Source organism: Manacus candei, unplaced genomic scaffold (assembly GCF_025592945.1).
Source record: "Manacus candei isolate 608988 ecotype Guabito, Panama unplaced genomic scaffold, ASM2559294v1 h1tg000047l, whole genome shotgun sequence".
NCBI classification, from domain to species: Eukaryota; Metazoa; Chordata; class Aves; order Passeriformes; family Pipridae; genus Manacus; species Manacus candei.
The window spans coordinates 7,567,914-7,579,311 of NW_026138095.1; the positions used below are offsets into that span (position 1 = coordinate 7,567,914).

Below are 11,398 nucleotides of genomic sequence, written 5' to 3' on the forward strand. Positions count from 1 at the left end.
GGGTGGCAGGGCAGCAGGATGCCCCAAGTGAGGTGAACTACAGACTATCCCTGTCCTGCCTCCAAATCAGGGAGCTGCAGGCAGTGAGGCACTCCAGCACCTGCCTTCCCACAGGCCAGCCCGACCACACCAGCATTTAGTCACTCCCTACACCATCACTTTAACCAGAAGGGCAGTGTGTTCATGGGATTCCTTGCTGGAGCATTTCTCGGCTTCAACCCCAGGGATAAGGAACAGAATAGAGCTAAAAGGGACCATTGGGTAGGAAAATAGTGGCATACCCTTGGGAAAAGGCAGTTTAAATATCCATTCAGTGCTTTTACAGCACTTTCCAGGGATGTGCTTCTGGGAACACAGACCTGTGTCCACAAGCCCTGACCTCTGTGAAGTGGACAGGGTGGAGGGTTGAAAGGCAGCACTCAGCACTTGCTGAGCACATAAGTGCCTCTGGCACAGGATTTCACCCTCTGACCATTGCTGTGCCGTAGGGGAGAGTGTGGAACATCTCCCCAGGGCCGTGGAACTGTGGACAAGGTATCCAGGCCACCTGGAGCTGTGGATAAGATACCAACCCCTCTCCCCCTGTAGCCAGGGAGAATTGTGCGTTTGTGGGAGCAGAATCAGGCCTTTGGAGGGGGGAGACGGTGCCCTTTGGCTCCATTTGAACTGGCACCATGTTCTTCTCGAGGTTTCAGAGCAGAGCTTTCTCCAGCACGGTGATGCTCCTCGTCGTCTCCTTAATGTACATTGCAACGGCCGCTAATAAAATATAGATACACGTAATGGGCACGACCGTGTGTGGAAATGGAAACTGTCCCTCTGCAGGGCAATTACGTGCTGCAGAGCAGTGCTGGGGGTTCAGGTAGCCACAAACAGCCACGCAAACAATCACATTATACAACTGGCTGGGCTCACGGCAGGGGGGTTATAACAGGGACAAGTCAGGGCTGTTTGCTCGTTAGCGGGAGTTGTGCCGGGTGTGTTTCTGCGCTGTGATCCCAGCTGGAGCTCTGATGTGCTTCCCTCGGGAAGTGGCACTGAAGGAGGACTCGGTGCTTCTTCAGGGAACAACAGCCCAGGGCCTGGGCTGCCACAGCACTGATGGGCTTTGGGTTTTGCAGTCCCCGGGTGTCAAAAAGAGCATCTCTCGCTCGACGTGCTGGGGGACCTCTGCAAGTCCCACCCAGCAAAACACTCAGGATGCCTGTGAAGTGACACATATCAAGCAGACCCATGCCCAGTTTAGGGACAATTCTTGCTATTTAGTCCGTCTTGGAAAGTGATGGCCTTCACTCTGCAGGAGAACATCCTCCCTGGAAGCAAAATGCCCGTGTGATCTAACCACCTTATGGCAGTTAGGTTAGATCACCAGTGTCTCCCTGTTGAGATACTGGTGCCCAGAGGGTGTCAGGATGCCAGGAGGGTGCCAGAATACCCAGAGGGTGCCAAGATGCCCAGCAGGTGCTGGGATGCCCATAGAATGCTGGGATACCCTGGATACCTATTATCTCCCTGTAGAGATACTGGTGAAAGGCAAGCCCTGTCCTTCCTCCTTGGGACCCCTCTGGCACTGGATGCATCTCTCACAGGGCATCTCGGCACAGGCCTTTCAGGCCTTAAGGGGCAGATGTTGGGATGCCAGCAGAGTACCTAGATGCCCGCAGGGTGCTGGGTTGCCTGCCAGGTACTGGAGATACCCACAGGATAGCAGGATGCGTGGCAGTTGGGTCGCCAGCAGGGTACCAGGATGTCTGCTGGGTGTCTGGGTACTGGATGCAGGGTACCTGGATGTCTGCCAGGTTCTGGGGTGCCCACAGGGTACTGGAATGGCCACTGGGTTGCCGTACTGTCCACCGGGGATTCCCGGAGGGTGCCAGGATGCCCCGAGGGTACCGGGATGCCCTCCCTGTGCCGGTCGCGGGCTGTGGCGGGGCTCTGGTGCCACCTCGTGGGCTGTCGCCTCCCGACGGCTCCGCTGTGGCGGGGGGAGCGGGCGGCACCGGCCCGTGGGTCCCCGGGGGCAGCAGCTCCGCTCGGAGCCCCGGGGCTGCAGCCGGGCTCTGTCCGCCGGGCTGGGGGGCTCCGAGCTCAGGGGCAGGTGAGCCCTCAACCCTCCTTTGCTCTGCTCCACAACCCCTCCTTGGCCAACCCTCCCAATATTTTCCTCTTTTGCTGCTTCCCTGATGCACAGGGTCCCTGTCCATTCCCTGCTGGGAAGAGCTGGTGCCTTCGGGAAAGGCAATTCAGTGCAAAGCTCGCTGCTAGGGTCACAGGGAATGCCTCCAGACCCTCCCACAGGGATAGCTGGGAGTTTATTACCATCAGGCAGACAAACAGCTCAGCAGGAATCCCTGAGTCCTGATCACATCAGGGAAAAGAAATACTAGCAAATGATGCAGCATATGGCAATCCTTCATCCTGTGTTAGTGAGCCCAGTAAACCTCCGGGGGCTGGGTGGGCAGGGAATGCTGCTCCCCTGGGAGAAGGGACACTGTTGGTGCCCAGTGCCCCATTTGAGGCCAGGCTGGATGAGGCTTGGAGCAACCTTGTCTAGTGGAAGGTGTCCCTGCCCATGGTAATAGGGTTGGAACAAGATGTTCTTGAAGGTTCCTTCCAACACAAGCCACTCTGTGATTCCATGATTCTATGATCCTGCATGGGATTACCCAGCCCTTCCCTCCTTGCTCGTGCTGCCCTGACCAAACACCGCTGGCTCTCCCCACAAATGGCTCAGAGCAGTGTCACCTTGTACATGTACAGCTCGATGTGACCATGATCCTCCTCTGCTCCCTCCTCTCATCCTCTTCACTGAAACCAAGACCTTACAAATCCCCTCAAGGGGCCGGTCCAGGCTCAGCCTTGCTCTCCAGGGTTTTTCTTCCCCGTAGGTGGCATCTGGTCTCCAGTCATCTCCAGGGCTCCCAGCAGCAGTGTGCCAGGGCTGGACCTGCACCAAGGGCAGGAGAGCTCCTGTGAGAAGCAGGAAAAACAATAATCACCAGGCTGCCTCTTCCTAAAGTCAGAACTGGATCTAAACTGCTTGGAGGTCTGGGACTGGAGGGTAGGGGCTCTCTGCAAAGCCCCTTCCCACCTGCCCAGCCCTCTCCTCCCAGAGTGGCTCCTGCAGCCCCTGGTGAACCCCATCCTCCTTCCTCCCAGAGAGTGTGACATGAGTGGCCCTGACCTAGTTATAAACCCCAGCCCTGCAGAGAGGAGGAGAGGAGGTTAATTGCCACCAGTGCTCTGCTCCAGGGAGGGGATGAAAGATATCCTGGCTGGGTCCTTGGCCCTGGCTCCTGCCTTTGGCTGAGATTGCCATGGCTGAGCAGACATGGTGAAACTGTCCCTCAAACTTGTTTGTTCTCTTTCCTCAAAGGCCTATGGAGAGGAGGAACAAGATACACCAGCCCTGAGAAGGCAGGTGTTTAAGTACTGCAGGTCTAAGCCAAAGTCTACAGCCTGTTTCTCCTGAATCCAAATAAGCTGTGAAGTAGCATCCTTTCATCCCTTCATCCCTTCCCCAGCTCCCCGTGACTGACTGAAGGGAACCAGCCCTGCACCCTCACAGAAGGGCATCAGCTGCACTGATGGGCCAAAAGGAATATGCCAGAGGAAAAGCACGTATAACATGTATTTGCATGTTATGTATATAATATATATATATATATATATATATTAACATTTCAGAGCACAGAGCACAAACAGCTCCTCTAGGGCCTATTTAGAGCCTGGGGCTGGGGGCTGGCCACCCTCCAGAGGAGCCTTGTATTGCTATTTTGGAAGAGCAGCACCTTCCAGGTTCCTAAGCCACATGGGATGTCCTGCTCCAGCAGAGGCTGGAGGCACGCTGGCTTCTCAGGACCTGCTGGTGAACTAAAACCACTCTTGACAGCATGAGAGGGAGCACTGGGGGATAAAAGCAGCAGGTAGGCAGCCTGGCAAGTGCTGAGGATACCGACTATGTCCAAAGAACCACATCCTGCTGGGAAGTTACAGCAACGACGAGCACCAGCACAAGTGATGGAAAGGCAGGAGACAAGGGAGAGTGAATTCAGAGCCCACAGCTGACCTTACAGTGATGCCAAACTGCAGAGCCCTGCTGCCACCGCTGCTGGGTCATTGCCAGGAGAAAAGCGTCACCCTCTTGGAAATGTAGGTCCCCATGGCTAAGCCAGGGGAAGGTGTTAAACAGGGATGTAAACAGTGTCCAGCATGGGAATTATGTAGTTATGTGAGTCTGGAAGAGAGACCTCTCTGATGGCGTCACACAGGGGAGGATCCTGATGCCATCTGTATCCCCTGAGACGGCAGACACTGCCCCTGAAAGCCAGGGCTGCAGCCGCCAAAAGCAGCTTAATCCCGCTGAGCGCCGGGATAATGGGGCACGGCCGGGATGGAGGCAGAGCGCGGCACAGCTGAGGAGCCTCCGAGCTGCCTGTGCGTGGCTTCATTGCCAGGCCCTGGCGGAGGGGGGGGCGAGTCGTGATTCATCTGCCTCCCACACGTCGCCCCTCGCTGCAAATCCTCCCCGGAGATAATTGCTGTCTTCCTGAGTGGGTACTCCAACAGAGGGACCAGCCCGGCTGCGGGGCCGCAGTGACAGCTCGGGGCTCTTTGAAGATGCTGAGAGAGCTGCTAAATATGTAAATCTCGGCACACTGCTGTGGCGCTCATTTAATGGAGTTGTTGACCCTCCGCAGCTGCGTGGGAGCAGGAAGAGGCAGACCCAACTAAAACTGTGGAATGCAGCATCCCTGCTTGACTATTCCAGCCACGGGCCAGCCCTCTGCTCTACCAGGCTCTTTTAATGGCTGAGAGCTGCTCTGAAATGCCATTTCTGAAGAGCAGAGAGCTGCTGGGTCATATTTCTGTTTTGATTCCATGAAAACAACTTAAAAGAGAGAGATAAGGGCATAGCCCCAGGTCACTTTGCCCATGGCTGGAAACTAAAGCAGGTCCTGAGCTGATCTGGGAATGTCCCCAGTGGAGCAAAGCCAGCTCTGCTTCCTGCTCCAGGCTTCTTTCAGGGCTGCATCTGGTTCACGATGATAACGATGGTTCCAACATTATGCTCACGCCTGGGATAATCCCCCTTTTATTACATGTGTCCTGATGGGGACAAACACTGCCTGTTCTGCCTGTCCAGTTTATTATGTAACAGCTCCCAGGGACTGAGGGTTGCATGGGAGGGAGATGCTTGGTTTTTGGAGTAAGCTCCTTGGGGAAGAAACCTTATATCTGACTCCACCATTCCACAAGGAGCCAGCTGATTCCCCTGAGAAACTCCCCAACACTCAAGCCCAAGCACTGATCACACCTGGCACAACCAGCAGCCTCCCCATCCTCCCCACAAAGAAAGCTCATCCATTCTGGGAGCCTTTAGCTTCCTACTGGCTGCCAGTGCTGTTGGAGAAGTCTGGATCAGGCACAGGACACTGTTCTTCTTTCCTGGCTAAGTCCCCTGCTCTCCCTGCAGAGCAGATCAATCAGCTAAATGCTTTATCCCTCTGCAGCCAGTCACGCCAGGGGGGGAAAAAAAAAGCCTAATGGGATCCTTGTGCTGGCCTGTCACCTTAAAGCCTCTCACCTCTCCCTGTCTTTCATCGGAGTTATAAACTCCTTAGGATGTCATCACGTGCTCCATAAATAACAAATATATATAAGCAGGGGATGCAGGGGATGCAGCAGCCAGAGGAGGGGAGGCAAAACCCCAGATCCTCCTCTTCTGCCAGCAGTGAGACAGCACCACCAGAGCCAGGCGGGCAGAGGAGCAGCGTGGGGTCCCTGTCGGGTAAGCACCCCCATTTCTGTCACATCCCTGGTGGCACTGACAGCCTTGGGGACAGCTGCTGGTCCCCTGGCCACTGTCACTTGCCTCTGTATCCCAGGATGGGGGGAATTGCCCTAGAGAGGAGGGAGGTTGCTGCATGGAGCTTAGCTTGCTGAGAGTGATTTTGGTGTAGGGAAGGGTGTGACTCTCATCCCAGCCCATGTCCCATCTCTACACTTCCAACACGTGCTACCAAAACTCAGCTGTAGGGACTCTTCTCACTGAAACCCTCTGTGTTTTGGGATGTGGGAAGAACTCAAGCTCTTTTGCACAGAATATTTGACTTCAGGACTAGGTGAATAACTCCTTACTATCAACTAACTTAGAAAATCCAGCTTCAAACCCAGGCAGACATTCATAACTTAATAAAAGGATGCTGTCAGGGGGGCACTGTGGACTTGCCTGTTAATTTACACGTGAGCATCTCTCTGGACCACGCAGATGGCCTGAGCTCTGGTGCAAAAAAACAAGGGTTGGGGGAGGAATTTACAGAGCAAGATCTTGGTTTGCTGCTATGACACACAAATGTGGGCTTATCTCAGGCAGGACTGGCAAGAAGTTACAGCACAAAATTCAGCCTGGGGTATAAGTGACTTGAACAAATACAGGAGGCTGTGTTGGAGCACTGGAACGCAGATGTCTTGAGCCAGGGAGAGAAATTTTCCTCATCACTCTGGCTCTCACTCTGTGGCTTGGGATGAGTTTCCTTCACTCTGCAGGTTGGATGCTCCCAGGTGTCCCAGCAGTGCTGGTGCTCCCATGGCAGTGCAGGGCCTGGGGTTGTCTCTGGGGATGGGGAGCATGGCTGGTTCCTCTGTGCTCTGCAGGTTCTGTGTACCCCCCTTCCCCAGAGGACCTTTGCACCTGCAGGGAGCTGAGAAGCAGAGCAAGAAATTAATTTCCAAGAAGCCAAACACAGTTATATCAGCCCTCTAGCTGTATAACCTGAGTTGCCAGGAATAAAGTGCCAGAGGGGAAAAAAATACAAGAAAAACAAGCTGAGGAGCAGCCTTTCCCCTTCACCAACTACTGCTCCAGGCTGTTGCTGGTTGGGGTCTCAGGAAATTTCTAAAATTAGCTGGAGGGATCTGATTGCCCCTTCCCAGTTATCTCTAAAGGGAATGGAGCAGCCACTTACACAAGAAGTCTTGAACCTCTCAGCTCTGTGCATGTCCCTGTAGAGACTTTCCATGATTCAGTTGTTCCCTTCATATGCTCTGGGATAAAGTCTTGCTCTTAGACAGTGAGCACTGAATGGTGTCTATTGGAGAGCAAACATCCTTGAGGAATCTGATCCAGTGGATGGTGTCCCTTCTTATTGCAGGGGGGGTTAACTAAATGACCTTTAAGGGTCCCTTCCAACACAAGCCGTTCTATGATTCCATAATCCAGCTCCATAATTCCCATGGCAGCTGAAATGCCAGCCCTGCCTGAGGCCATACTCAACTGACCTCTCTGCCCTGCCATCCCTGCACAGCCATCCCAGGCCTGATCCAGCAGCATCCCCAGAACTTGCCTCAGGCACTCAGCACCACCCAGGATCAAACCACCGTTGCATTTTCTAGGTCCCCCGAGCCTATTCTCTTGCCTGCTCTGGGATTTATCCATGTAGATGAGCCCCTAATCCAATTAGCAGGATGAGGAGTTCCAGAAGATTTGATAATAAACTCTACAAACACTACAACCCCCCCCCCCCCAGTACCCTACTCTCCCCTCCAGCTCACCCCTTTTACTTGCTTCCTGCAAGAGTATGAATCACTCATTTCCAGCACCAGTTCAGTCAGCCCTTATTTACTAAAATGAGCACTGGGAATGCTAAATAATTCTCATGCCAAGGAAACCCCCTTTCCCTAATGGATCTGATCCCCTAGATACACATCCACTGCCAAAACAGCAATTCACTGAAAATAAATCCCAACACCACGCTGTCTCACCGCAGACTGGATAAGACTGGCATTTCAAGCACCCAGCCCTCGGCACTTCAGGATGGAAAATTCCCAGCTTGCGCCAGTTCTGCCCTGCGCAATGTTTGTGCTGGTAATGCTTCTGTTTCCATAAATCCTATTAGCTGGAGGCAAGCCTATAATTAGCAGGGAAAGCCGGCACCTCTGAAACAATAATCAAAAATGACCTGGCTTTGCTCTGGCTTTGCTGCAAATTACTTGAATATTGGGCTGAGCAGGGGTGGATGGATGGATGGACGGGTCTGGGAGACATTCCCACTATTTCTGCCAGTGGAATGCATATGCTTAGTAAAGTTATTCACTCAGTTTTTGGTTCTCTCTGAGTTTACTAACTTGGTTCACTCACATGTGAAAGCAGAGGCAGACTGAAGCTCCAGACTGTGATCCAGGTTGAGGGATTTGTCTGTGCCGTGCAGGATGGGTGCTGCTGGATGAACTTGGGTGCTGGTGACCCTCTGGGGGTAACCCAGTGGTCTGGGGTCCTGTGTCACCGGTGGAGTGTCCTAGCATGGGCTGTGTCTGATGGGATCATGCTACCCAAAGCCTGGGGCAGGGGGGGAAGCCTGGGGGCACCTCACCAGGGGGACACCCGAGGCTCACAGCCTCAGGCACCCACTTGGTCCTGCCACGGACCCATATCTGTGAGTGTGGATCTGACCTGAGAGCCCAACAGAGGTTAAGCTGTGTCACTTATCTGCTGAGTGAGCTGGAGGAGGGCGTAGATCCTGTCAGGTCATGCTGTCTCGAGGAGGTGGCTCTGGGTGCCTCACGTGTGTCCATGCCAGGGCACCTCAGTGCACACTCAGTGGCCTGGCCCTGACCTCTTGTTCAGGCACAGCTGTGCTGCTACACAAACACGAGAGCATCATAGGGAGCTTATTTTTTGGAGCCTCTTAGCTTCCTGCAGCCCCATCCCACTCTGCCTGTCCCCAGGGCAGCAGCTGAACTTGCCCCAGGACCCTCCTATCTGATGCTGCCATGGACTGGGAGATGCTGGGCAGGATGCTCAGCTCCACACCTGCTCCAGCTCTAACAGTCCTAGCCCCTCTCCCTGCTCTATCCCACCATCTGGATCACGGGGCTTTTGTCCCCCTGGTCCCTGGGGTTTGCTCAGCCCACAGCCGGTGCCAGCCTCCCATTCCCCAGCTCACAGCGAGGCCAGGCAGGGTCACTGTGGGCGTGTATTTGCTGTATACACACACAAATACACATATGTGTAGGAAAAGCGGGACAAGCAGCCCAACCCTGTCTGTGATCCACAGGTATTTCTGGCATCTGAGAGTGCTGGAGGAGCTTGGCTGGAATAAAGGGCGCCCGTGCCGCTGGGTTTGGGAGCCGGCAGAGGCTGCCCCGAGCAGAGCAGCGGGAAGCAAGGCAGCAGCAGGAGGAAGAGGAGGAGGAGGAGGAGGAGGATGCCGGCGCTCAGCGCGTTGCCTTTCCTGAAGCCCGTTCACCTGAGGTCGCCCAGCAGGTCGCCCGGGGGCCAGCGCCGGCACACGCTGCCAGCCAGCGAGTTCCGCTGCCTCAGCCCCGAGGACGCCGTGAGCGTGTTCGAGATCGAGCGGGAAGGTAACGGGGTGCCCGCGGGAGCTCCGTCCGCTGGACACGACCCATCCCTTTCCTTCACCAGTCCCTCGTGGGAGGGATACAGCAGCCGTGACTTGTGGCCAGGCCACCACGGGCTCCCTAATGAGGTGGGGGAGCTTTGGGGGTGGGGATGGTAGGAGGTGATGCCCCGGGCTCAGTAGGACCAGGTGAGTGCAGAGCAGCTCTCCCAAAACAGTCCTGTAAGAGCCAGAGGGCAGGATAGGGGAGGGGGAAGTGGGAGGAAGGATATCGTGTTCTGTCTCCTATTGCATAGGGGCACTTTGAGATGCACTCCTTGCAACCTTCCCTCTGCCCCAGGCACTCCAGCTTCCCTCACCCAGACTCACCTGGCCCATTTCTCCCTCCTCTCCAAGGCCAAGGGCAGCTGGAGAGGTGCCAGGAGGGAGGGTTCAACTCAGCACTCACTGCTCTAGCTCTGGAATTAGCAGTGAGAGCAGAGAGCTGGTCACTGGGCTGTGGAGGCTGCCTCTGGAGGAGTTGCTCCCTGGAACCATCCATGTCCCCTAAAACTCCTTTAAACCTAGCAAACAGCAGGACACACGTCATCTCTCTCCATTACATCCTGCTTTCCCTCCCCTACAATGGTGTTGGGAGGTTTTCTGAGTCTGGGTGTCCTTGGTCCCCCTCACTGAGCTCACCATTGTCCCCCTCCAGCCTTTATATCCGTCTCTGGGGACTGTCCCCTCCACCTGGACGAGATCCGCCACTTTCTGAACCTGTGCCCGGAGCTGTCCCTCGGCTGGTTTGAGGAGGGGCGGCTCGTGGCATTCATCATTGGCTCCCTCTGGGATCAGGAGAGGCTCAGCCAGGTAAGACCCTGTTCTTCCCACCTTGTGCACTGGTAGAGGCACTGCCAGAGCTTGGGGATCAAGAGAAGCTCCCCGGTGTCCCGAGGCTACTCACCAAGTCTTCTCCCAGAACTAACTGCTACAGGGCTGCTCTGGTGAAAATGAACCTTCTCATTAATTAACTTGAACAACGCTGTTAAAAAAATCCGCCAAGTAATTCCCCTCAACATTCCTTTTAAAATTAAAAGGAGGGAGGCGAAGTGGGATGGCACAGGGACCCTTCTCCCTTTGGGGTCACGGGGGTGGGGAACCAGCCTGAAGCAGGATGGTCCCACTAACCCATGCCTCCCCCCTGGCAGGCAGCGCTGACCCTGCACAAGGCGCAGGGCACGGCCGTGCACATCCACGTGCTGGCCGTGCACCGCACCTTCCGGCAGCAGGGCAAGGGCTCCATCCTGATGTGGCGGTACCTGCAGTACCTGCGCTGCCTGCCCTTCGCCCGCCGGGCCCTGCTCATGTGCGAGGATTTCCTCGTGCCCTTCTACCAGAAGTGCGGGTTCGAGGCGCTGGGTCCCTGCGAGGTGACGGTGGGGGACCTGGCCTTCATCGAGATGCAGCACTCGGTGCGGGGACACGCCTTCGTGCGCAGGAACAGCGGCTGCTGAGCCCCCTCCGCTCCGTCCCGGCCTGGGAGAGAGGCTGGGGTGGGATAAGAGGCTGCAATCCCTCTCCATCCCCACCACATCCATCTTCCCCGGCTGGCCCTGGCTACAGCTACTCCCTCTGCCGCATCTGCCTTCCAGCCACATCAGCCCGGCCCCATCACATCCCTGCAGGGCTGGGCACAGGAATTCCTGTGCCTGATCCTGCTGGAAGCAGCTCTCTGGGCTCTGCTGGCGAGCCTGGGTGGGCTGCTGGGCCACGAACTCCGTGGAATGGAAAGGCTTTGCCCTGGTTTGCTGACACACCCAGCAGAGCCCCTATATCCATGTGCTCCCAGCCCTGCACCCCCTCCCACCACCACAAGTGGAGCACACCCTGTCCAAGCTCTTCCTGAGCAGCCCCCAGACCAGGCAGCTGCCCCCTCCGATCACAGACATATTTCCAGACCCCTTGGAGCACACCCCCAGACCAGGCAAGGGTCCTCACAGTCACCCCACCCCCCCAGACATCTTTCCAGACCTCTTGGAACAGCTGCATCTTGAGGA

The 11,398-nt window shown here is 55.7% G+C and overlaps 1 protein-coding gene across 1 annotated transcript; it reads left to right on the forward strand.

The window, feature by feature from the left end:
• Positions 1-5,701: 5,701 nt before the first annotated feature.
• On the forward strand, positions 5,702-11,363 carry AANAT (aralkylamine N-acetyltransferase). Its single transcript, XM_051797890.1, has 4 exons — positions 5,702-5,791; positions 9,057-9,363; positions 10,057-10,211; positions 10,550-11,363. The coding sequence occupies exons 2-4, from the start codon at positions 9,207-9,209 to the stop codon at positions 10,853-10,855; spliced, it is 618 nt and encodes a 205-aa protein (XP_051653850.1). The 5' UTR covers positions 5,702-5,791; positions 9,057-9,206; the 3' UTR covers positions 10,856-11,363.
• Positions 11,364-11,398: the final 35 nt, after the last annotated feature.

Coding starts and splice junctions, on each gene's coding strand:
- AANAT (XM_051797890.1), top strand. CDS start 9,207: ATGCCGGCGCTCAGCGCGTTGCCTTTCCTGAAGCCCGTTCACCTGAGG. Junction 9,364..10,056: donor GTTCGAGATCGAGCGGGAAG/GTAACGGGGTGC, acceptor GTCCCCCTCCAG/CCTTTATATCCGTCTCTGGG. Junction 10,212..10,549: donor ATCAGGAGAGGCTCAGCCAG/GTAAGACCCTGT, acceptor CCCCCCTGGCAG/GCAGCGCTGACCCTGCACAA.